This window comes from Centropristis striata, chromosome 11 (assembly GCF_030273125.1).
Source record: "Centropristis striata isolate RG_2023a ecotype Rhode Island chromosome 11, C.striata_1.0, whole genome shotgun sequence".
Classification (NCBI taxonomy): Eukaryota; Metazoa; Chordata; class Actinopteri; order Perciformes; family Serranidae; genus Centropristis; species Centropristis striata.
The window spans coordinates 10,883,076-10,910,901 of NC_081527.1; the positions used below are offsets into that span (position 1 = coordinate 10,883,076).

General features: G+C 39.9%; 1 protein-coding gene across 3 annotated transcripts; it reads left to right on the plus strand.

The window, feature by feature from the left end:
- tbl1xr1b (TBL1X/Y related 1b) lies at positions 1-27,716 on the plus strand. Of its 3 annotated transcripts, none has more exons than XM_059344419.1 (16): positions 1-133; positions 4,429-4,495; positions 7,408-7,511; positions 7,682-7,827; positions 8,008-8,227; positions 10,070-10,202; positions 12,609-12,750; positions 13,831-13,894; positions 13,981-14,078; positions 14,958-15,018; positions 15,349-15,470; positions 16,195-16,269; positions 16,407-16,534; positions 19,178-19,343; positions 19,498-19,599; positions 24,756-27,716. In XM_059344419.1, the coding sequence occupies exons 3-16, from the start codon at positions 7,454-7,456 to the stop codon at positions 24,780-24,782; spliced, it is 1,542 nt and encodes a 513-aa protein (XP_059200402.1). In that variant the 5' UTR covers positions 1-133; positions 4,429-4,495; positions 7,408-7,453; the 3' UTR covers positions 24,783-27,716. The 3 variants fall into 3 exon arrangements, with proteins under 3 accessions (XP_059200402.1, XP_059200401.1, XP_059200400.1); XM_059344418.1 differs by lacking the exon at positions 1-133 and adding an exon at positions 837-1,043; XM_059344417.1 differs by lacking the exon at positions 1-133 and adding an exon at positions 838-1,047.
- The last annotated feature ends 110 nt before the right edge of the window (positions 27,717-27,826 follow it).

The window sequence follows — 27,826 nt, forward strand, 5'->3', positions numbered from 1 at the left end:
GGTTTCAACGAGGAAATGTGGCTCCATTTTGCTGTGAACCTGTCAAACGGATAAGAGGCTAATATTCACTCAACGCTTGAGGGCGGCTCTCACCTTTAAAAGCGAGGTGTTGTTTGGTGCTTTTGGAAAATAGGTTAGTCATCGGTATAGCATTATATCCTGGTGATGTTTGGTATACATGTGATATGATGCTGTTGTTGTGTAAATATGTGTTATTAGCGAGGGTTCTTGTAAATATCGTCACACTGTTAAAATAATCGCCTAAGTCATTTTTTGTCAATTTTTTTTTTTTTTTTTTGCCTAAATCATCTCCTCATGACACCGGCCACCCATGGTAAAAACATGACATGGGATGTGTCATGAACATTTATGACACTTTGAAGAAACATTAGTGCTCATGATACTTGTTATGTCATGTTTCTGACAGGCTTGTGTAGTAGACACCTTCAAAATAAAGTGTTACCATATCTTGCTTAAGTCACAAAGGCATGTTCAAAAATGGCCTAAGTCATTTATTTCTCTTAAGTTACATACTTTACACACCTTGTTATTACTATGCCAATAGTCATCCTCTGTTACATCCTTTTTGAGTGAAATGATCAATGAATGTCATATGTTACACTTTTGGTGAAGTATTTTGTGTTTCCTGCAAAACTTGAAAAAATTAGTTAGGCGATTATTTTAACAGGGTGACGAAATGTTATTAGCGAGGGTTCTTGTATATATTACCCATCATACTCTGTTGTATTTGACCGAGGAGACGGTCAATACCTTGTACACTGCCACTGGTTAATTGTACATTGAGCTGCTGTAGCGAGTGGCGCTTTGAAATAACAGTAGTTACAGGCAGCTCATTTTCTCATGTCGGGTCACTCCACTGTGTCGACTGTCTGAAGCCGTTGCTGGTTCTTACCGCCTGGCTTTAGTTTAAATATTATTACATATCCATAGTTAATACATGTGCGCAAACGAACCGCCTTGCAATCGATTAAAGAGATAACATGGTCTGACTTGAACACAAGAGCTGTGGAAGATATCGTCAAGTAGGTACGAGATTATAGCAAACACTGTCGTTAGCATAGCATGCTAGTGTTAGCCACCTAGCTAGCGTGTTAGCAGGTTTGGAGTGATAGAAGCCGACGAGCTCACTGTACTCGTTTCAAAAGAAGCTAATTCAACGTTATTGTAGCCAGTTTCTATATAAACTAGCTGAAAGCTACGCTAATCCATATCACGTCAACTGCCTTAGCCTGGTAGCTGTTTGCTGTTGGTGAGCTGCATCAAGTTAAACGAAGTGTTGGAGCGAAATGCCTGACTGGCATGTGGTGACCGCCAATGTAAAACTAGTGTTAAACCTCTGAAGTCCAGGAGATTTGGGTTCAAAATTGTCAACTTCCTATGCATTCATTTCTGTCTCTGTTTAGCATCTTTCAGTCTGTCTTCACATCACATGCATGGCTCCTTTTTCTCCACACAAACTTGCCTATCAGTCAGATTTTTCATTTTATTTTAATTAACAAAGTATAAAGCTGCCAGGAACCCAAAATACAAACAAAAGACACAGGTGTCTATGGAAATGTACCATTTTAACCATTTATACACGCAAAAACAGCAAAATAATAAAACTACATAACAGTCTATTTGCATGTAAATTAAATATAGTAATAGTTTTCATTGTAGAAAGAAAATTCACAATTTAAAAATGGTCTAGAAACATTAATGGCACACTGTGAAAGCTCCTATGGTTGCACTTTCAATTTGCTTTCTCAGCTTGTCTACATATCATATATAAATAAAGTTATCACTGTAAATAAAACGTGTATTTTCAATAAATAGATGGACTCCAGAGGGTTAACTCGCATGCTAGCTCGGGTGCTAACGTCCCGTAGCTCATGGAGGTTCAGATGGGGCACCGCGTTATAATGGACTGTAAATAAATGGGTAATTACGGTACACTGGCTTGCGGGGTAAATAAGACGATGCAAGTAAATAGTGTTTACTTGATAATTACCTAGGATTGTGGCGCCGATAAACCCCATTCTCAATCCCCCGTATATCCACTTAGTGAGCCATGACATGTGGGCAATTGTCAGCCTAGCATTACAGTACAACTGTACTAAGTTAAATGATTTACACTTTATAGTAACGTTGCTGCAATTTATTGCAGTGGCAGAAAACTGGCGTCCTACTCAGGCTTATCTTACAGTAATAAAGTGCATTTTGAGTCATTGATCGACACAAACTGGGGTTGGTGTCTCAACCAGCATGTCGGTTAACGTAACGTTACACACTGTAGTTCATTCAGCTCATTCAGTCGCCACCATGTGGGGGATGGGCACTGTGTTTCCGCAAGTAGCTTGCTATGCTATCTTGCTAATTTAGCTACCGGCAGATTAGCATGGCTGATTGTTTATTGTATCCTTTGGATCCCCATTAGTCTTCATAGAGATGAAGACTATTCTTCCTGGGGTCCACATTAAATCAAACAATTATTACACAATTACATCATTACAGCATTTATACAGAGAATAACATAAAGCCATTCATCCTAACATGATTATAATGTATATTAACATGATTATAATATATATTAAGTAGTACAAGACATGATTACAAAAGAGTTACATGATTATAGAAGAGTATACGAGGTAAGCATAAAATGTACCATGATGTTCAATGCAGATGTACACCATGCTATGGTGACTTAACTTGCAAGCATTTAACTTGCACAAAGTCGATCCGACCTGAGGAGGGACTGCTGAACCAGGCCCAACAGTCACACAGGCAAATTTTGTTCTGTTAAAAGTTACAACCCGAACAGTGAAATATGACCACATACAAAACGGTCTGAAACACTACAGTGCTTGGCCCCAATCCAGTACCAGAAGTTAGGTGTTGCTTAATGTAGTAGGCGGCAAGCATTATAATGTGTGGTTACCAAATTAAATGACCAATGGCACGCCTGTCTCATGTACTCTATGCAATACATAAGTAGACTTCCCCTTTAATTACAAGCCTTCAGGCATAGTTACACCATGCATAGCACAAATATCCACAGGCTGTTTTGGCTTTTTACATTGCTGACCCAGTTTCTTTCATTGTTTGGTGTCACGCCCCTTTGTTCATAACACTTTCCTCTGGCAGCCTTTTTTAACCCACTCACTGACACACTACTGCTAAAATGTCCATTTTAATTAAGGTACAGAACGTATAGACATATTTGGCATTATCTATATCAGGCATGTCCAAATTATTCCACAAAGGGCCGTGTGGCTGCAGGTTTTCGTTTCAACCAAGCAAAAGCACACAGTTTGACCAATCAACTGTCTGAAGACTGAGATCAGTTGATTAACTGAGTCGTCTGGTGTGCTGCTGCTTGGTTGGAACGAAAACCTGCAGCCACACGGCCCTTTGTGGAATAGTTTGGACATGCCTGATCTATATGGTTCTTGTGCTGCTTAACCAAGCTTTAAGTATTTAATAATTTATTAATAAGTGTTACTTAAACATTGCTTGGAAAGTTTGGACAGATTATTAAATTTCAATACATGGTGGAGGGAAGTGTAAAAAAACATGCAAAAAAAATCAAATTATTGACAGTACGGCTGTAATTAAAATAGTAGTTGTACACAATACAGAAAAGTTTCCTCACATTATGACTGTACCATATGATTATACACTGGAGAAACAATCAGTAGCTAGAGCCAATCATAAGTTTTTATTTTAAGACCCATAACTTTTGCTACATTAACATTTGCATTTACACCATTCCAGCATTTCCAACCCCCTAAAATGGAGACTTGAAAATTCTGCAGATGCGGTTTAAGTATGGAAAAAACATGGTTATGTATTAGTCTGGATGGGCGGGAACAGAGACTTTTGGAAAAGATTACACAGGCACCCACTTTATCGGTCAATACCTGCGTGGTTACTCCTTTCCAATTGCTATGGCTTTCTGTGACAATGCTCCCGGTACTGCTGTAATATGTTGCCGTATTTGCTTTGCAATGACTCCCAATCTGTGTTTTCTGCCACCTTGGCTGCCTCACATTCATGTAATACTGTAATAAGCAATGGAATCCGATTTTACTTTTCGCCATTGCTGTTTTTCTTTTGTAGTATTGTCTCCCCTTTTTCAGTCGCAGCGTAATGTTAAACATTGTGCTTCCTGTTTACACAGACTTGTGCATGTATGTGAATGTTGATGTGATTTGCATTTTTTAGGCAGACAAAGATTATTTCTGATGTGGGCTAAAACACTTGTGTGGACGGAGATCATTTTAAAACCTTTTTAAAACATTTATTTTAATGAAACCGTATCAGTGTGGATGTAGCCTATGACCCAAATGTGATGCCCATTCCTGATGTTTACTATTTATAGTTCAGGAGTTGGAAGAGGTGCTATAATGTTCTTTCTTCTCCTCTCAGGGGCTGAGAGTTCTTGCTGAGGTCAACGCAGCTATGATGCGCATCTGAAGACATCTTGATCACATGGGTAGTGTATCTTATTTTTTCTCCAGTATCATACAGGCCTATTGTAAATGTAATTCTTTGTTGTTTTAACAATACGCTAAGGTTATGTGTAGCAGAAGGGGTTGTTGAGGCTTTGGTTAAGTGTGAGTGAGCTTGTGGTTAGAATGAATCCTATTTGAACTGGAATTGAGAGCAACACCTATTGATAAAGCACAGCACTGGTAATATTTAATTCTTTAATTCTGAGATCATAAGGTTGGTCTGAGTCATTTTTTGGTGTGGTGGTTCCACTGAAGATGTATTTACAGTAGTCAAGGTTTGGTGGAGTCAGTGTGCCAGTGGTTTAGTATACTTTGGGTTTCTGTTGAAATGTGTGTGGAAACCCCATTATTGTAACCATGGCTTTTTCAAACTAAACTTATGTAGGTTAGGGGTGCAGTGATTGTTTTTCTTTTTAGAACATGCGTCTGAATCTCATGGGGCTTTCAAAGAGCACACTGGTTTTATAGGATTGTAAATCAACAGTGTGTAGGTTTTCTGAGTAGACTTTTTTGTTTGTACAGTTCACTCATTTGTAAACTGATTTTGACACCTGTTTGAACTATAAAGAAATATTTGGTGGGTGGTAAGGGTTACTCAAAGTCCATCAGTATGGCTTGTTATTGAAAGTCCAGTTTTATTGTGGTGGCTAAAAGGGACACAGAACTGGGATGAGATATATAGGACATAGGACACAATCACAACATTCAATAGTGCTTCTAAATGCAAAAACAGTTTTAATTTAATCCTAAATCACATATTGAAGTGCACTTGATACTCTGCCAAACACTGTTCATATTTATCTACTAATGCTCATCAGTGAAAAGACAATCTTGCTGATTTAAAAGTGAACTTGAAGTGAAACCATTTTCTAACCAATTTCTAATAGAATGTTTTAGATGTTTTGAGTTTTACCACTTAAACAGATTTGCACCACCATCCCTCTCAGTCGGTGATGTTAATAAGAGACGCAGACTCACTCACTGTAAGGCCTACGTTGGCACAGTTCGAATGTAGTCTGGCCTTCTAGTAATGTGAGACTCATGTCAATGAGTTGAACATATTTAAAGCTCTTCATTCTAGCTGCTTGAGCCAATCATAGTTTGACAGACAGCTACTTTATATCCCTGAATCTTTTGGACGTTTTAATTCTGAGCTATAAAGTTGATAAGTGTGCAAATATTATAGCATATACTTAACAGTTAACTGACTAATTCTAAACATGTTTGTTGTTTAGGCCACTTCTACTTTGCTAAGTGCTAGTAAAATGCCCCATGCTTTCTAATCACATTTAAAGCTGCAAATATTGTATATAGGTGTATGTTGTATGTATATAGGTGAGATTATGGAATTTGCACGTGTAACTCCTGTGTCAGGCTGGATACTTGATACCTTTTTAGGTATAGACCAGTACCAAGTAATTTTCACGACTCTCCACTCAAACGATACTTGCATTCAATTCCTTTTTGTACCCAGATCTAGAAAAAAAGACTATTTGTATTACCTGTCTCACAGATAATCACCCCAAGGATTATTTACGATTAATTTGACATGCAGCCAAGTTAGTGGTTTTGCATGTAATGTATTCGTTTTAAAATAATTTTGATGGAAAGGAATGATGGTGGCATTTTACACAACTAAATCCACTGGTATGATGGGTAAAGAATGAATCTTTAAAAAAGGCTTCAAATTAAGCAATTGCTGTGTGTCAACGATCAAGTTCATAAAACAGTCAGAGCTTTGACGTTATGTCAGACATTATGAATTGGTCGACCGATTCTTGTAAGAGAGCTCTGACCTCGTTCACTGATTCTGTGTCACTTGCACAGTGATGACATTTGCCCGCACCAATTCAAAACATCAGCTTGCCTGTAGTGCACCATGACTGCGATGACCCCTAAACAGAATGTAATGGGAAACACAACATAAATAAAAGAGCCTGAGTGCAGGGGGGGAAAGCACATTTTGTTGGAATAATTTTGAGCTTTATGAACACAGATTGTTGGCATTTATTGTTGTTGTCATCCAGAGTTCTAGTGGTAATTCTTCAGTGTGAGAAACAATAGCCACCAGGACTTTCTGACCACCTTGTTAGGGATAGCTGACGGGCTTTTACTAGATTCCAGGCCTCTTGGTACAGTTGGTTTTGGACCTGAGCCTCTGGGATGCGGCAAGAGACATGTTGACTTTTTCAGCGGGCTGGCATGATGGAAACAGTAGAGGTTCTGTCCCCCGTCCAGACCCCTTGTTTATTTCCACAGTCCCATTTAAACAGTGCGGGTTCTGCATGAATAAATATGGAGCCCGGATGCAAGCACGGTAGGATCTGTTATTGCTGAGTTTTAAAGCCCATCTATTCCAGAGGTTTCAGTCCAAAATACCCACCCTGCCTCATGAAGGCAGCTCGTAATTATTTCCAGTTGTAGGTTAATGAATGGAAACTGGTGCCCTGCCGAGAGCCAGTAGGCTTCTGCAGCCAACAAAACTAGAGAGGAACTAGGCATCATTATATATCAAATGGCAGATCACAGCTTGTGTTTGCCTGCTTCTCTGTTTGGAAGATGCACGATCTGGGTCACGCTAGGTGATGATGTTTTTTAACCTCTTCCTCTTCTCAGTTTTCACAGCGTGTGCCAGTTTGGTAGTGAACTCTGTAGCTAGCTCGTAGTGTAACCCCATCCTTGTTGTTGTTGTGTGTGTGTGTGTGAGTGAGAGACGGTTCTCTTACTTTTGGCTCAGTGCCCCTGCATGTCATCTTACTGTTATCATCACCCAGCATCTGAGTTATGAAGATAATTTAAAGATACTAGATACTAATGCCTCATTTCAGCTCAGTTCTATGGCATGTAATACCACCAACTCTTAATCAAGCTGCTCTGTGGTTTGCTTTTACAGGCTCCTATCCTGTGCTGACCCAATGGTTTAATCACCAGGACTAAAAATGAGCATAAGCAGTGATGAAGTCAATTTCCTGGTTTACAGATACTTGCAAGAGTCAGGTAAGTCTTACATTTTTTAGCTAAATAGTTACCTCTTTGAGTGTAATGTTGTGAATTGCACTTGTGTTCCTACTATTAAATGTATCAAATGTAATATTAGCATTCTCTGGACTCTCTGCAATTGAACTTTGACTCCTTCCTACCATCCCAATTATCCATGCTTCCTCCAGGCTTTTCCCACTCAGCATTCACCTTTGGCATAGAGAGCCACATCAGCCAGTCCAACATCAATGGAGCCCTGGTGCCCCCTGCTGCCCTCATCTCCATCATCCAGAAGGGCCTGCAGTACGTGGAGGCTGAAGTCAGCATCAATGAGGTCAGGCTCCATCTTTTAATCGGCAACTACTAATTAGTGTAACCTTACAGCATGCTGGCAAGAAGAGGCGCACTGTCAGCTTTCTGTTTTGACTCAAGTTTGTCTATTGGGTTCTATTTGGAGTGAATTTGGTAAATGATCTGAAATAACGTGATTATATAACTTGTGTTGCCTCTGCAGGATGGGACCCTATTTGACGGGCGGCCCATTGAGTCTCTGTCTCTAATCGATGCCGTGATGCCAGATGTAGTCCAAACCAGGCAACAGGCCTACAGGGACAAGCTGGCCCAGCAGCAGCAGCAGGCGGCAGGCAGTGGCAGCAGCACAGGGACCCAAGGAAGCACCAAGAATGGAGAGGGCGCTGCCAACGGGGAGGAAAACGGATCCCACGCATTAGCAAGTAAGCAAGCTCATGGTTGTAAACAATCTCTAAATCAGCCCTTTGACAAACAGATGTGTTTTCTTTTGCTTGGGAGAAAAAAAATGGTCAGCCAAATTCCAGAAATGTTTTATGTTCTTATGTAGGATTGCAACGTTAAATGCTTTGACATAATCAGATTAAAATTTATAAGATGCTGTGTAAGCTGTTTGGCATTCACCCCTTTATCAGATTCCTGTGTGTTTTTGTTTCACGCTTGCTTAAATGTGTGTCAGGGATGTAAATCTAGTTAATGCTGCAGGCAGCTCAATACAGGATTTGCACAAAGTCTTGACAGTTTGGAAACTGCTTAATTTAACCGTTATCTTTTCAAGGTTAGAATTACGCTTGAAAGATTTCTGCGAGAATTGCATTTTTCGGCAGTTTGATGGCGAGCACTTCTGTTCTGGAAACTTTTGAGAAACCCCCTTGTTGTCAGTATACCTAGGAAAGACATATATTATTCTGAATGCTCTACGTCTCTTGTTTGTGGTCGTAAAGTTTCACGAGGCTGTGATTATTTTATTGGCTCTATGCAGAAATATTCAAATACAATAGTCGTAAATACCACATTTGTACAGCATGAGAAAAAGCAGTAGCATAAAGTAGGCAGGTCTGTAAAGGGGAGACTTTTAGATATCTTGAGGTCAGAGGTCAGTGTCTGTTTTCCCCCCTTGCTTAAATGTAGCATAACTTTAGAACATCAGAAAAGATATCACAACACTGGTTGGTACCAGTGGATTCTTTAGGTCTCATTTTTAAGCAAAGTATATTTTGAATAATATGCATAAGATAAGATCATGGTATATAGTTTTTGTCACAATTTCCATGGGAGGTGATTTGGATGAAGTGTAAGCTTGTAAGAGATTGCATGGAGTTAAAGCTTACCACCTCCGTGTTTGTGTGCGTGTGTGTGTGTGTCTGCTCTTTGTCTTCTCATGACAGCTGCGGTACTACATTTGGATTTAGTTTTGAGTAAAATGTCTGTGGCTTGCTTGGTGTTACATAAAGCTACTCTGGTGTTTTCCTTACACCAGCACACATGTTTCCTCTTGGTTTTCTCCTTCCTGTGGAGCACCATCTCCATGTTTTCTACTCACCTTCTCCTAGCACACAATTGTTTGTTTTAGCATAAAAAGGAAAAATGTGGTCTGGTTGTTTTCCCTGTTTTTCCCAACGTGTTTTAATCACAATAACTCACAGGGCCTCAGAATCAAATTATAGAGTGCTACTGAGGGGTAGATTCAGGTTCTCACTGGCTACACAACCTTACTCACCTACAGTGTCTTACTTGGGCTTGATAACTTGTATTTTGCACAGTGTCTACTTTCAGACAAGCTGTAGTTTGGTCCAAACACTCTTGGTCATTCAACAACAAGCACAGCCTGCTCTTTAATTCCACAGCTGTCAGCTGTTCAGACCGCTGTTCACCCAGTGCAGCCACGTTTACTTCAGCCTTCTCGAGAAACGGTGGCGTCGCCATTCTGTTTGAATTAACAAGATGAGACGATGACGCACATGTGCACTGCTGTGGAACTGGTCTGGTTTGCAGCAAATCAGATCAAGTCAGACAGTCCTCATGAGCCTCTGCCATTGTTAAAATGGGTGTTTGTTAATATGCTTTTAAGGTCCACCCAAATAAAGGGCAACACTGGCGTTCCAAAATTAATAGGCTCTTTTACAAGAAGCGGTGATTCATCACATCTTGTTTATACTCCATTACCCTTGGATTCTCCTTATCCTCCCTCAGAACAGGACAGAAGCTAATGACTCCTGTAATGTAGACTTTTAGTTAAAGGTTTTGCTTCGCACTCTTTCCTGTAGATCACCACCCAGAGATGATGGAGGTGGACAGGGACGTGGAGATCCCCCAGAGTAAAGCCATGGTCCTGAGGGGCCACGAATCTGAAGTTTTTATCTGTGCCTGGAACCCAGTGAACGACCTCCTCGCCTCCGGGTCAGTATCTCCATATCATCCCAAATCATCCCTCACCTTCCCTGCGGTCTTCACTGGTCAAGCAGTGTCTAAAGTATCATGGAAAAGTGTCATTCGTTCTTGTTTTGGTAACACGACCCAGCACACACCCACAGCAGAGACCACTGTGGGACACCAAAACACTGTTGTCACACACTGACAACAGTCGCTTAACTTCAGCAGCAGTTGTTACGAGTCATGGATGGTTCAAAGCTTTTAGGAAACCGTCTTGCAGGGTTTTTTACGCCATCAGCCTAACTTTTTTTGCACCTTACCTGAGCTGCGTGAACATGAAATAAATGCGGAGAGCTTCTGGATGAGCGGATCATAAAATGATGGGCAGTTGGCAACCCAGGGGTCTGGGTTATAGGCTATTACCATTATCAAGCTGCTTTTTGTAAAAACTGTTCCTCAGAACTTTTTATGCCTCACTGCTGGTGACAGGCATGGTGGAGACATTCTTTTTTTAGGTTGTCTTTCCCATTATTGTTAACGGGATATCTCGTGAACAAAGGGAAGGATTTTTTTCGCATTTGGCACAAATATCCACTTGGTCTCAAGGATGAACTGATAACATTCTGGAGGTCAAAGGTCAAGGTGACTATAACGCAGAATACACAAATGTCTAGTAGGATAAAAATGATGAAGGGATCACAGTTTATATTTGAAAGGTGAAAAGTAAACTTCACTGTGAAATCAACACATTCTTCAATAAATCAACACTTTCATGGCTGTTTATTAATGCCATACAAACAACCATGTTAATGTGATTCATTGTAACTAATAAAACATTATTTAGTTTTCTAAATCTGCTTTTTTGATTTTCAGACAGGCTGTGATATGTGTAAATAATTAAATAACAATGATTTAATAATATTCTAAAAATGGTCAAAGGTGATGTGAAATTGCATAGTCTTAAGATAATAGCCTCCAGGTTATCCTCGACAAACATGAAAAAGCTTCATATGGAGCCGTGCGTGTGGTGCTGTAGGGGTGAAATGATTGCTTCCTCCAAGTTCCACAGTAAACAAACAAAAAACAATATGATACATGAGGGTGGTGGATGATGCGGGCTCGCTGTATATTTTTCTGCTTTTTGGACTTTTGTCAATCACATGCCTGCACCATCTTTAGCAGTCTGCACTATTTGTTTGTTGGCTTTAGCAAAAACCAGACAGATAGCCTCTAGAGTAGGGTTGGGTTCCGTTGACACTGTGCACCTCTTAGCTGATTGGGCCAAACCAAAATGACTGCATTTCACTTTTATTCTCATTTCATTTGAGGGTCAAAGTAATCAAAACACACTGATTTGTTAGTACTGAATCCAAACAAATCCTCTAAACGGAACAACTATCTCCTTCAGTGATGTCATACTGTTACACATACTTTCCAGTTTGTCAGCGTGGCTCAGGGAAGACCCCTACATTTGTGAGAAGTAAGAGAGATGGAAGCAAAGTAAAATACAGATTATTTGACAAGATGCACCAGCTAATCTCCCCTGAACAGGCCACTTTCTGTCAGCTCAAACAGCAATAGATAACAATGAAAAAAGTTACTAACGTGTGAGAAATTAGTGTAAATTTGTGTTTTAAGTTTGTTGCCCCTTCAACACCCATCCTAGGATCAGCTTTGTCCGACTTTAAAATGGCCACTGTTAACATTAAAGTGTGACACCATACAGTAGTGGCTTTCTAAGCACATGGATCGAAGCCTTTGTCAGCAGGAAGAATTTATTTAACTTTGTCAAACAAAACCAAGGACCAAAATGATTGATACTTTTTCTTAAATGTCATCAAACTTTCTCCTGCCATAGTCAAGAATGTAGTGCTCAATTGTAAAAGTGTTCAACCCAATTAAACCAGGTAAATATAGGGCCTACTGTATATTCAGTCCTGTTCCTAAGCAAGAGCACACCCCTCAAATTGAAACGAAAAAAGTGAAAAATGCATTAACGTCTGGCACAGTCCTGTAAATTTAGAGCGCTGCATTATCGGCCACGTTAAAGTTAATGAGTGTTGTGCTTGTAAAATTTCTTTCTCCTTTTTCTTCAACAGATGACGTGAAAAGTTTTGATAGGGAATTAAAAAGATTTCAGATTTGATACTGGGTTCAGGTTCGATTAAATGCTTTCAAACCCCAACCCTACTCAAGAGCAACAATGGTCAGTTTTATACCATTTACAGTACTGTTTTTATGAGTCAAAGCCATGTTATGTGCTTAATGTGAGATTGTGTGTGTGTGTGTGTGTGTGTGTGTGTGTGTGTGTGTGTGTGTGTGTGTGTGTGTGTGTGTGTGTGTGTGTGTGTGTGTGTGTGTGTGTGTGTGTGTGTGTGTGTGTGTGTGTGTGTGTGTGTGTGTGTGTGTGTGTGTGTGTGTTGACTCGGGCAGGTCCGGGGACTCAACAGCTCGGATCTGGAACCTCAGTGAGAACAGCACAGGCGGGTCCACCCAGCTGGTTCTGAGGCACTGCATACGGGAAGGGGGCCAGGACGTACCCAGCAACAAAGACGTCACCTCACTAGACTGGAATGTGAGTGTGTCTTTTGTGTGTGTGTGTGCAGCTTTGAGTAATCTAATCTAGTAGTGTGTGTCTGTGTGTGCGTGTGTGCACATTCATTCCTGTGACCACTACTTCTGCTGAAGGCATTCCTTCCAACCAGATACATGGGGGCGAGTCTCTCCCATGGGGGAAAAGGCTTTTCATGCTGCTCAGCTGCAAACTATTTTTTCCTTGTAGTCTAAGTCAGCACACAACACCAGATCAGCACTAATATTTTGTCTGTCACTTACTACTTCATAGTATGAGTCTTGTTAATAGGGATGGGCGTTTAGAAGAAACGTGCCAACTCGAGCATCTATAACGTTAACAATCAGTTAATTAATCACTATGTTTTTATACAAACTCCAGTATGTATAAAAACATGCATACATGGGCAAAATGAAAGATATATACACAGTACTATGCAAAAGCCTGTTTTGATGGCGCTTTTATTTTGAAAGGACGAAAAAGAGACTTCCTGTCAATCATTGAACTAACTCAAGTGAGATTAAACTGTAAAGATGGCGTCAAGGAGTTCAATATTTATTAGGTTAGTTTTCACACTAATCTTGCATATTTAAATGTGTTTTGTGTTTAAAGAAGTTTTGGATTAAATTAAAGCTAGTAATTCATGCTAGCAAGGTTGGACACAGTAAGCTAGTTTTGCTCAAATTAATACTCTTGTATTTCTGTGTGTTTTATAATCGTTACTGCAACTTTCAGTTTGCAAACTGTAGCTTTATCCAACTTCATTCTCAGCTCATTGGCTTATTCATCTACGGCCGCAGAACTCAACGCTCGGCCGTGTTTCAGTGCAGTGATTACTGAGTACTGAGTCGGATAAAATTAAAAGTAAAAAATACACAGATCGATTAAAAATTCCACGCGATTGACCAAATTCTTAACGGCCATTAATCGATCATCGATTAATTATTCTCATACCTACTCGTTAATAATTTTTTTAAAAAGTGGAATATATCAGTAAAACCAGGCCCAGTTCTGCCTGAATCAGAGACCGGCTAAATGCAATGGCATTCTAACTAACGCGTATAATCGCTGTCTTTCTTTCAGAGCGAGGGAACGTTGCTAGCGACAGGCTCATACGATGGCTTTGCTAGAATATGGACAAAAGACGGTAAGATTAGGGCTTTGCAAGCATGTACTGATGATGAAACATTTCTGCTTTCTTTCGAAGCTGAGTTGGCTTTTTAATATTTTCAGGTAACTTGGCGAGTACTTTGGGTCAGCATAAAGGTCCTATATTTGCACTCAAGTGGAATAAGAAAGGCAACTTTATCCTCAGTGCTGGTGTAGACAAGGTAAGCTTTATAGACGTTGAATAAGTCTCATGTAAATGTTTTTGGGTGACTACTGCAGCTCATTGTCCCTTTAAAGTGGTAGCTCAGAATAAGCAGTTTGGATCTGTTGTTCAGAAATGTGTGATGTTTTTTTTTTTTACATTTATTCATCCTTTTTTCATCATCCCTACATTTTGTAGCTGTAATGTAAAAGATAAAGCTGTAAAACTGCACCAATAAATGTTTTTTATTTTACTGATGGATGAAATGAGTGTGTGTGTGTGTGTAATGTGAAAGGGGTCAATTATAACAATGAACACACAGAATTACCCAATGTCCCTGCAGCTCCCCTCAGCTCTATGGGTGGTTTTAGAATCAGCTCATTGTTTATGGCATTTTGCCTTGTGGCCTTAACATAACACAAGCAATATTAAAGTAATATATCTGTTACCATTAGTTGTGCTAAAAAAAGGCAAAAAGGATTGATGGCATGCATGCAGACCATAGACAAGTCTGTACAGGTATTGCTCACTGTCCTCAGTATGTACCTACATGTCAGGTCTGCTCCCACTTCTAAATGTCAGATAGACATCTCCCCTCCTGTCACAGAATGACAACAATGTGAGGACATTGTTCAACATTGCCATCTAGTGTACAGAAGTATATGGCATGCACAGTGTCACCTTTAGCATACATTGTAATGCTGAAGTGCGGATGCCGGGAGGTATGAAAAGGCATATCTGTGTGATTTATTAACTTCCCTATATAGCCACCTTCACATTATTCAGGTCAACTGAGTACTTGCAGTATTTTTAAACAGGAAAAACACCTTTTTATGTGTTGGTTTTATTTAACAGTGTTAGTTTAGTGTAGATAATGAAAATGTTCTCCTTCACACAGACCACAATTATATGGGACGCCCATACGGGAGAGGCGAAACAACAATTTCCGTTCCACTCGGGTGAGTGACACGAGTCAGCTGGATTGTTCCACATGACTTTCAATGCAGCAGACTTTGTTTTATCACCTTTTGGTGAACTGTAGTGACACGTTAGTGATACGATATCGTATTAATAAAGTCCAGTCATACATTTTTGATGGATATGCCTCATTCAACCCAACTTTTCTTTACACAGCTTTGCTGTGCATTGTTTTGTTTATTGGAATTTGAGAATGACCCCTAAATGAATGTGCAGAAAGCATAAAGTATTGTTGTAGTGAATCATCAGTCCGTCTCCATACCTCCTCACTGCTGCAGCGACTCTAAAGCTCTTTCCCTGCCTCCCAACAGCACCTGCTCTGGACGTCGACTGGCAGAGCAACAACACGTTTGCCTCCTGCAGCACAGACATGTGCATCCATGTGTGTAAGCTAGGTCAGGACAGACCTGTCAAGACCTTCCAGGGACACACGGTGAGACAGGACTCCTGCGCTGCTTTCACACAGGGAGGCTTACTGGCTAAATAGAGTTCAGTTTTTAAAGCATTGTACGATAGCTGATATGAATTCTGGTATCGACTCGCTGCAGCTTCTGATGAAAATGATTATTGCAGTAGATCAGTAATAGGCAACCTGCAGCTCCGGAGCCACATGTGGCTCTTAAGGCCATCTGCTGGGGCTCCCTGTGGCTGTGACAAAAATCATACGACATGAACAGTTATTTCTGTTTTCCTTATAAACTGTATTAAAACAGCTAACGCCCAGCACCTTAACATCTACATTTTGCAAACTTCAAGTCTGGTTTTGAGTTTCTCTAGCTAGACTAGCTTTCGATTCCACATCTCCTGAGATATTTCTTTGGTGTCCAGCCTCTCATTTATACTTGGCTCCTCGCTGTATTCTGAGAAAATCATATTAATAAATGCTCATTATTACTTATTAGTAATGTTGGTTGGCTAATTTAGACTTAGTAGACTGTTTCATCTTCATTGTGAGGCTGAAAATAAGGTTTGCGGCTCCGTTTCCCACATTATTTCTCTTTTTTTGTCCAACAATAGCTCTTTTGTTAGTAAAGGTTGCAACCCCTGCACTAGAACATCATTTATTGTAAAGCCTCAAGTTAAATTGGAATAAAAGTATCAGTATACTTCTATCACTGCCTGTGTAAATCAGTCACATATGCTGTTTCTCATTGTAGAATGAGGTGAATGCCATCAAGTGGGATCCCACTGGCAGCTTGCTGGCCTCCTGCTCCGATGACATGACACTGAAGGTCAGTCCACATCACAGATGTCACCATATGGCCAAGAGGAGCTCAAAAAAAAAGGGGCAAATTTCTGTTTGAATGTGTCAATGAACATTGTGAAACAAAGCACATACTGACAGCTGGTTTCTTCTTCTCTGGCACAGATATGGAGTATGAAACAGGACTCATGTGTCCATGACCTCCAGGCCCACAGTAAAGAAATCTACACCATCAAGTGGAGCCCCACAGGCCCCGGGACCAACAACCCCAGCGCCAACCTCATGCTGGCCAGGTGAGAGCACAAAGCAGCACCTGAACATCATGCTTATGATAGTTTTGAGGTTATAGAGGTGAGATGACTCAGATACTGTACACTGAGTCCTATGTGCTTAAATCATCAGTTTCTGTTCTATTTAACCCTTTGAACCCTGAGCAATTTCAGCAGGTTTTTTTTTATTTTGTATTGCTCCTGTCACATGTTACTCACTGGTTTAATTTTATTACTGCAGTATACAATCACTGCACCTTTATTCAAAACTGCACAATCGTGGCTATAATTTGTGAGTATGACACAGTTACAATGCCATAAATCATGAACAAAAAGTAAAGAGCATGTTAAATGTCTTTGTATTTTTCCCCTAATACTTGTAAAATAAATCAATATATATCTCCAACTATACTACAATATACTGTTAAATATTGGGGGGAAATGGGGGCTCCACATGCTATATAAAATTTCCAGCCTCTCCTCTGCTCTGGGTAAACAGTCTGCAGTCCAGTCAGTTTTTGTCACATGACTCTTGGTCTCAGTTGAGTCATCCATGGCCTCCTAAATTGAGTTTATGAGGTTTTTTTTACAAGACCTGGTTCTTGAAAACACTTTATTTTTGGCAACATTGTAAATGAGACATGTAAAATGAAGTGGTGATGATGAAATATCACTATTTTAAGCCAGACGTCAGACATGATTTCTTCAAGGACTGTCTGACGATAGTTTCTGTTTTTACAGTTTCTGCCTATGATAAATGGTGTCACATGCCTTTCATACCTTGGGTTGTGTTCAGAGGGGAATTTGCGTTAACTTGTTCAATATTGCTCTGATTAGATTTCAGCAGCACTCCCATTCCTTCATAGAACCTCTTCAATAATATATTTGACACTGACCTCAGTGGTGTTGCTAATTCAATATTTAGTTTGACTCGCCATACAAGTTAATATTTGTTATGTATTTAGCTGTTGGCTGACTGTGACTGTTGTGAGTTACCACACTGCCAACTTCATGCTCTGGATGAGCCTCTAAAGGATCACACAGTGGCTTCACTGACCCTGAGGAAATAACAGGGTCAAGCAGATCAGAGTGGGCGCTCCACCTGAACAACCCCGAACATCTAAACGTGCCTGAGCAGAATTGACAAACCGTCACTGCTATCTCTGTATCTCTGTCTCAGCAGCTGTGCCATGTTTGCCTTCCAAGAAATGTCGCAGATTGCAAGACTTTTGATACATAAAGTGGGAAAAACTATATTGATGCATAGCCAAAGGAGTGATAAGGTTGTTTCCTTTCATGCCCAGCTGACATAAAGCGCGTTTCCATGAGGGTAAAAAGTGGCCTCTGGGAAAGTCTCAGGCCACGCCCTCTCAAATGTCCGCTCACTAGGCGTGTCTCCATTACAAAAAAAGGCCCCAGAGGGATTTACAAGACTCTGGAGGTGACGTATGGTTTTCGATCGTCGCGTAATCAGTTTGTGACAGTTTCGACCGTGACTTCACATAAGCGACGGATTTAACACGGGAGACGCAACAAACGTAAACAATCAGGAAGTAGACACGGAGATGGAAGGAGCAGAGCTGCTGTGTTTCTTGTCGCTGTTTTCACACACATGGCGGCAATGATTATGGATGAGAGGAGACAAATCCTTGAAGAGCAGTTCGATAGGAATGAAAAGGGAGAGATTTTTTAAACATGTGGTGTCTAATACTACGTCACATCCCGCTTAGCGTTCTAGCCAATCAGCAACCAGGCTTTTCATGGGAGAAAAATGGCCCTGCTCTTCCACTAGGGACGGCTCACATTCAAATTAGGGGCGTTTCGGCGAGGGAGACCCACCTCATTCCGGGTATTTGACATTCAAATTTTATATTGACATACTTGCAAGTAAATTAAAAAAACAAAAAATCAGAATACTTACAGAAACAAAACAAATTTCCCTCTGTTCTGTAGGAAACAGATCATTCAGGCTGTCTTTCTATCAGTTCTGGATTATACAGATATTCTCTATGGACATGCTTCTGCCTCCACTCTCACCTCACTGGACTCTGTTTATCACCCTCGCTCTGAGTCATCACTGGTGACAGTTACTATACCCATCATTGCATCCTATACAACAAGGTGGGATGGGCACCTTTATCTGTGAGAAGAGACATGCATTGGTTCCTTTTCATTTATAAATTCTTGAAAGGCGACATGCCACCATACCGCAGCACTTTATTAAACTGGTCCCATAGTAAATACCCAACACACTCTAGTGAATGCTTAATGCTCAATGTTCCCCCAACTAATACTGAATTTGGAAAAATGGCTTTCAGTGTTTCTGCTGCGTCTACCTGGAACATCTTACAGCATTCACTCAAACGCAACACAATTATAACTATGGGCCAGTTTAAAACTATGATAACCAATAACTCTGCCTTTCACTGTAACTGTTTTTAATGTTTTTCAAGTGTTTTGTCTGTGCTGTTTGTTCTTCATTGTGTTTTCCCTGTGCTCTCAGTTGCCCTCAATGATTCCTCGAGAAAAAAATAAAGGATAAATGAAAAATGACTATAGTGGAAACGCACCTATACTGTACCTCACGGTTGTGCTAAATTGCAGATAATTTCAATTCAACTCAACGTGTAGCTCACTTTTCTCCTCGTTCTCTCTCTCTCTCTCCAGCGCATCATTTGACTCCACGGTGCGTCTGTGGGACGTGGAGCGCGGGGTGTGTATCCACACACTGACCCGCCACCAGGAGCCCGTGTACAGCGTGGCCTTCAGCCCCGACGGCAGGCATCTCGCCAGCGGCTCCTTCGACAAGTGTGTCCACATCTGGAACACACAGGTACAGATAAGACTTTTAAAAACATTAACCACATGAGCACTAACAGCCTTTATAATTGTACAAATGCGACTAATGTGTGTGTGTATATCTGTGTGTGTGTGTGTGTGTGTGTGTGTGTGTGTGTGTGTGTGTGTGTGTGTGTGTGTTTCTTCAGACTGGTGCTTTAGTCCACAGCTACCGGGGGACAGGAGGGATCTTCGAGGTGTGCTGGAACGCCACAGGGGACAAAGTGGGAGCCAGCGCGTCAGATGGATCAGTGAGTTTTTCCACCCGAGCACTCCGTCACACACATCATAACCACTACTGAAACTACCGGCCACTCACACACACACACACACACTTCCACCTCTGTATACTATAACTGCTACGCCTCCAGTCCACTGACCCAGGAAGTTTGTGTGTCAGCCGTGTGTATAAAAGGTCTGACCCATGTAAGCTGACACCATAAAATGCCTCTGGTCAGAGTCAGGGTTCATGCTGAGGTCAAACTTTGGTTCTGCTGCGGATGAAAGTTAAGTGCTTCACTTATGGCATGTAGCGTAAAGGACATGTGCATTCAGTCACATGAGGATGTTGACTAATGCAGGTAATAGTGTGGGGAAGGAATGTTGACGAGATTGACTGACCAACACTTGAAAACAGCAGTGGTCACATTGGAAACTTAAACTGAGCCTTTAAAAATTGAATGACAATGTAACCCTAACAGTTAATGTTGCAGTGCCAGTAGTTAACACTAGATAGAGCTATTAGTGTCTGAAAAATTAGTTACAGCTCACTAAATGAACCATCTATACACTCACCAGCCACTTTATTAGATATAATAAAGCTGTGTGGTCTACTGCTACTGTCGACCGTCTGCCTCAAGCTTTGACGTGTTGTGCGTTCAGAGATGCTCTTCTACTTACCTTGGTTGTAACGAGTGGTTATTTGAGTTACTGTTGAACCAGTCTGGTCATTCTCCTCTGACTTCTTTTTTTTGTAATGAACTTTTTATTGAAATGTATCAAACAAATATTACAGACAGGGAGGATTACATTCATTCATCAGCCATCAAGGCCAGGAATTCACTCCCTAAGTTATTTTCTTTCCTTTTTTTCAGTAAATGAGTTGAAAAAACAAACAAACAAAAAACAACAACAACAAACAAACACAACCACAGACCACCACCTCCTCTGACTTCTGGCATCATCAAGGCATTTTGGCCCAGAGGACTGTTGCTTACTGAATATTTTCTCTGTTTTTACCATTCTCTGTAAATCCTAGATAAAATACCATTAGTAGGGATGGGAACCGATCTGTGTATTTTTATTTTTATTTTATTTTATCTATCGACTTTGGATAAAGTTGGATAAAGTTACAGTTGGCAAAATGAAAGGTGTAATAACAATTATAAAAGAGTATTAATTTGAGCAAAACTAGCTCTCTGTATCAAACCTTGCTAGCATGAATTACTGAGTCTAATTTTATCCAAAACTTATTCAAACACAAAACACATTTAAATATTCAAGATTACTGATTACTATGAACACTAATCTCATGCCTCTCCAGGGGCTAAAACATAAAACATTGAACTCCTTGATGTTATCTTTACAGTTTAATCTCATGGATTTATTTTTTTGATTGACAGGATCAAGTCTCTTTTTGGTCCTTTCAAAATAAAAGTGTCCGTTATCAAAACAGGCTTTTGCATAGTACTGTGTATATTTTTTATATATATTTTTTTTTTATTTTTTTTTTATTTTGCCCAAGTATGCAGGTTTTTATACATACTGCAGTATGTATAAAAACGGTGATTAATCAATTAATTGATCATTAACGTTATAGATGCTCAAGTTGGCAGGTTTCTTCCAAACACCCATCCCTAACCAGTAGATCAGCAGTTTCTGTACCACTTGTTTACTTGTACCACGTTCAAAGTCACTTGAATCACCTTTCTTCCTCATTCTGATGCTCACTTTGAACTTCAGTAGCTCGTCTTCACCATGTCAACATGCCTAAATACATTGAGATGCTGTCATTGTGATTGGCTGATTAGGTATTTACGTGAACAAACAGTTGAACCTGTGTACCTTGTGAAGTGGCCGCTGAGTGGAGGATGTTAATAATTAACAGCCTGTGATTAAAAGGAAAATATTCAGACCCTTTTTCGTATTTGTTAATGTGAATAATCAAACACACACGTACATTTTCAGGCTTTCTATCAACATGTTAATTCTCTAATAATTAAGCATATCAAGCTCTGAATAAGGTTTACGAGCGGTAAAAAAAAGCTCCATAAAACCTTTTGATGTAAACCGGATAGAAGCATTGACCCAGGGAGCGTTTGACCAAACACAGCAGTCAGGCAAGAAGGGAAAAGATGAGGAAGCTGATTGCAACGCTTCACCAGGCAGGAATTTATGGTTGAGTAGTCTGACGGAAGCTAAAGTTTCACTAAAAACAATATTGGTGGCTTTGAATTATTATTTTATCTGATATAATAAAAAAAGGAATGGTTATGTGTAATGAAATAATCATTACTGTCCAGGTAATATAATGTAATGGAAAATATATTTTCTCACTCTTTATAAATTAACATAACATTTTCTAACAGGCTCTCTTCAAAGCCACCAGACTCCATTGACGTAAACAGTAATTTAATCTTGCAGGACACAAGAATTGCCTCGTCTAACGCTGGCTTGCTTAGTTTGTTTGTGTTATTGTGTGACTGGAGAATCTGTACTATAACTACACAGGTTCAGTAAAATAATGGCCATGATTCATGTCTTTGAAGGTTGATTTGCTCTGTCTGTGTTTTAACAGACACTGTGAAAACTACAACAAAAAATAAAGACACAAAGGTTTCAAAAACACATACAACTCCCACTCATATAAACATGAAACATACAGAAGGAAAACCGTGTTCGCCACCTGGACCACATACAGACTTGCCACTCTGAAGTGATGCTCCCTTCACCTACAACCATGTTGTTCTGACCCACAATCTAACTGACCTGACCTCATATTTCATATGATAGTATGCATATGTTTCATACCTCATATTTCCCACAATGCCCTCAACCAGATTGTGACCCTGTACAGTACATACAGGACAATACATTTTCAACCAAACATTTTAAGCCTTTAGAGACACCACCCATCAACATCTTATTTATTGCATTTCCAACCACCTTCCAATTACTTCACAAATTTAAATGAGCATGAACTTATGTCTGAAACCAGGGCAGGAATTTCACGAGATGGCCGTGGCCCTCATGCCCTAGCAATTTAGCCTTTTTATATATATTTTTAATTTTCTATTTTAGCGCTAAAGTCATATTTCAAGCTACTTAAAGTATTTTTACATGATCTATAAAATAAAGTTATTTGGCGTTGTGTTCTGCTCAGCAGAGTGTCACCCGTCAGTCAGTCAAACCCCGACCCACCTCTCGGTCCTCCTCCGAGACATGCGAGCATTCACACACTTACACACGCACTCGTCCCCACATGATCGCTCCGTGTCTCACTGTCAACGCGCGCCGAACTAAATACTATCAACCTGTCCGGGCGGTCAGAGGTCCAAATGCACTGTTGCATATGCCGTTCGGTAGCCGCGAGCTAACATTAGCTAACCTCTAAAGTTGTTTTAATCACACTAAACTGTGACTTACTGTTTCGAATAACTTCCTGTCGCTAAACGCATGCAGCTTTCAAAATAAGAGCGCAGTGTGTTAACAGAATCGACCACAGAATTTACAAGAAGACTGTCAAAATAAGATGCCTTAAATAAAATATACAAGAACCTTTATTCTCCTTTTAAAATAATTCTTAAATAGGCAATGATTAAGATCAGTGTATATGATGGAATAGTTGCATTAGAATGTGTGAGAGGCACCAAATTTGGGCCATTTTCAATTTTTCCACACTGGCTGGCTGCTCCATGTCCTAGTGGAAAGCATGTTGACAGCAATTAAAAATGACACAGTAGGATAACAAAGATTCTATAATACGGTATCTCCCGACTGTGAATAATGTAATGTGAGGTGTTTGCTCTCATTTAGCTCTCAGAGAGCATGAGATTAATGCATTTTACTTTACAAGGAGATGTTTACCTGTTACCTGCTTGACAGTTTCAACCAAGACTCCAATCTTCCTCAGAAGAGTCATTGCTAGTCCTTAAATTAGTTTCAATATGAACGTGGACTTAAAATCATTGTTTTATTTTATGGCCTTGGTGCCCTGACTTTTGCCCTTTGTGCCCTCAAAGTTTTGACAACACAAAAGGCCAAGTGGCCTTGCCCCTAAAATGACAAAATTCCAGGCCTGTCTGAAACACACACAACAAGCACAAGATGAAACTGTCTCGGAGACGGTTATGACTTTTAAATACCAAAGTGCCCACTTATGTACTCTCAGAGGGCTCTGTCCATTTTCCACAGTTATGAAAAAAAAAAAGCCGCTGTTCAAATATTAAACTCTTGTACCAAACAATTGTTCAACAAGTCACAAGTGTGGCCCCTCAAGTCAATTTTATTTATATAGCCCAAAATCACTAATCACAGATTTGCCTCAAAGGGCTTTACAGACTGTACATGGTACAACACCCCTTGTCCTTTGACCCTCACATCGGCAAGGGAAAAACTCCTCAAAAAAGCCCTTTTAACAGGGGAAAAAGAAGAAGAAACCTCTGGGAGAGCGACAGAGGAGGGATCCTCCGCCCAGGACGGACAGACGTGAAATAGATGTTGTTGTACAAGACAGATCAATAGAGTAAAAAAGAGTAGATAGAGGTTGAGAAGGGAGAGATTGGTTTGTCTCCTCTGCCACGACCCAGCAACCCTTTAGTTTACATTGCCGTTACGCAGAACTGTAGTAATAATTTCACCTGGTTTAGATAGGGGAAATCACAAAACTATTCATGACAGTTTCAGTTTGAATGTACAGGTGCATCTCAATAAATTAAATATGATGGAAAAGTCCATTTCCTGTAGCTCAAGTCAAATAGAACCCAACCAAGTATTGAGTCATATACATGGACATACTTTTCAGAGGCCAACATTTCCATATTAAACATACTTTTTAAAATTGGTCTTTTGCAATTTTTTTTGGGAGACACTGACTTTTAGGTTTTCATTAAATCTAATTCATAATCATTATAAATAATAAAATAAAAATAAATAGAAATTAAATAAATTAAGACATGAAATGTTTCTTTCTGTGTGTAATGGATCTATATAATGTGTTATTTCCACTTTTTTAATTGAATTACTGACATGAATAAACTTTTCTCACAACTTACAACTCACAACTCATTCATGAGCAATGAAGCATCTTTCCTGCCATTGCCAGTAAAAGACCTGACGTGGCAGAAACTGAAACTGCAGAAAAATAGAAGTTGTGGCTGACTGTTTCCTTCCTCTTTTTTTTTTTCAGGTTTGCGTATTAGACCTGAGGAAATGACACTCGTTTGGGGGAGCCATGGACCGACTACGAATGTGTACATAGCCAAAATGACTGACTGTCCCTGCCTGTCCGCCACACTGCTGTAGTCCCATCAGATGCCATGGCCCGCCATCACAGCCAAACGGAGCGCTCCCCCCTCCCCCCCTCTGTCATATGTACACACATGGACCACACCTTCACCACACACAGTTGTTATGCACATGCGTCAGACATACACCAGGTCTGTATGGACACCTGTGCCGCTCTCACGGACCTGCAGAAAGAACCATTTCTCTGTCGTCACACAGTACAAACTCGTCGGACCCGTCACAAACCAAAACACCAGGATTCCTCTCGCTTTCCTCTTTTTATCCTTTGTACCAGAATTCTAAAGATTTTTTTTTTTTGGTTCTCTGTTGGTGTGTGCATATTGCATATGTCAGCATTTGGTGTCCTGTGGACATTGTTGTTCTGAATTTGGATTTTACTGATATCTGCGGGTTTTATATTACATGTGGGGTGGGAGAGAAGAGGGGGGGAGGGGTTGAGAGTCATTTGTCTTTTAGATAACACTCTCTATGAAGCCCATGTCTATAATGCATTATATACATACTCATAATGCACTATAGTCTGAAGTATTATGATACTTGACCTTATTAGTCATTATGAAATGCTCTATAATGTGTTTTTGATTATTGTTATAAAGCATTATGAATATTTCTAAGTGCGTATAACTATAATTATACAGTCCTAGAAGCAGATCTTGATGCATTATAAGTATGTTTATAATACATTATAGAAACAGGCTTTCTCAAGTGTCAGTTTTCTACGATGGGTGTTCAAAGCTGTTCATTGAAGATCCATTCATCAATTTCTCTGCAGTCTTTATTAAGGTTCAAAAATGCAGAAGTATAGCTTAGAATATGAAAATGGTTTCTAACTTTTGTCGAATCTATTTTTATCCAATAGGTTCGTTCCATTTTTTTTTTTTTTAAGTATAAAGCAGTTAATCAAAGGCCGAACTGTCCTTTGTGTTTGCAACTTTTATCCTCAGAAATGGTTTTTCAGGTGTTTCACAATTCATCAGGTTAAAATAGAGCTCTAAAGAATTCAAAACCTCTAGGGTGAAAGAAAGTCTTTGTCGATCTCATGTTCTAACAGTGTGCTGGGCAGAAAAGACATCGCTGTGCAGCCAGCTTCAGGTTTCTGTCACCGAACTCGTCCCAGATCTGTTTCTCAAGCTTACAAACAGAGGGCGGCTGTGCTTTTGTGTCAGTAGTGAGGTAACGTGGCACAGGAGTAGCCTGCTTTCTGTCGCTGGTGCAGCTTCTGGGATCTGTAGAGAGAGAGAGAGAGAGAGAGAGAGACGGGAAAACAGGCCCATAACCGCTCCCTCAATTAATGGCCGTAATTGTGCTTGTTTCCTCAAATAATTGCTTGTTGCTGAACAATGCTAAATGATAATCAGACTAGGCCGCTCTAATTGTGTCCTGTTTCCCCTGCTTAATTATTATTATTAAACATAAGGGCATCATCATCTGGAGTATCACTTCCCGGCTGGAGTTCATATCACTGTTTGTTATGTTGAGCAGTCGGTTTAAAAAACGTCCCTAAATTTCACTCTGTGCAGCAGCGAGTACACACACTACAGTCCCTGCTTTGGTTAATTGTCGCCCAGCATTCACACACACACATACACACACATACGCACACTCTCTGGAGACAGGCTATGTTCAGGCCTATGCACGGATAGACAGCGCTTTTGTTTGTAGTGTTCAGAGTCGGCGTTTTTGAAGCAAGTCTGTGCTAGTTGTTAAAAAGCAGACTCGCAGCATATGACTTGATGTAACATGGTATCTGCATATAATATATATATAAAATATATATCTGTGCTATCACAGGGGACTCTTTTCTATGCCACTCTTACGCTAAGGGTGGATTTAAAAGTTACTTTTTGAAGACGCTTGAAATACAGTAAGGAGATGTTTGCATCGCCAGGGGTCGTGACCATGAGGAATGGGTTTTTTTGTTTTGTTTTGTTTTGTTTTATAAAATACCATTAAACAGTCATAGAGAAATAATAAAAAGAGCAGCCCTTTGATGGGTGTTTTTCCTGCACTTTAGACTAAAAATGGAGAAACAGGGAGGTGTGTTTATTGAAGCCATTCTAGACACATCTGATTAAAAATGCTCTTAAAAAAAGAATCTGAATCGGTGCAGGAAGTGTGCAGTTGGTAAATAAGAGTAAATAGTGTCCTGTGTGACTCCTCGGGGTACAACAAAGTCAAACCAAGCCAACTTCATGGCATTACAGGTCTCATCTCGCAGCCATAACTAACAGGCAACAGCTTCACACACACACACACACACACGTATACACACATTGTCGGACATTTCAGAGGTTTTGCTCCGAATGTTATTTGTTTTAAAAGGTTTTGTACTAAAGCTAAAGACTATTTTGAAGTTTGCTTTAATACAGTCGAAGTGATTGGACTGTACCACAAAGACACTATTTCAAATGATGTCTATGACAGTGGAATGGTATTTTATAATGTTTTGTTTTTAGACGATAAGCTTTTTACACTGCATTCAAGTGTGTTTGCTATCTTTTGTTCCTACCGAAAGTACTAACGTTAATTCTATCTTTGCTATGTTGGAGAGCCCTTGAAGGTTTTGTACTTCTCAAAACTTTTGTAATTCTGAATTATTTGTAGCTAAGTACACGAAATGAACAAAAAAAATTATAAATCTGGATTTAATTATCGATGTATTATAACACAGAACATGTAAATACCAATTTGCAGATTTCTTTTTGTTGTGTTGTCTTTGCCCTCACCTATGTTGTACTCTCTTTCTCTCTCACTCACACGGCTGCAGTCTGCAGCCTCCTGATCTGACTGTTGTAATATCACTCAGATTTCAAGGTCTAGAATAAAATCTATTTTGATAATATTGACGTGTTTGCTTTTGATTTCCCAAGCTGCTGCACTAACGCTGTTTCTTTATTGAAGGGGCTCTTAGAAAAAAATGTCTCTTGGGGGAAGTACAGGTGCATCTCAATA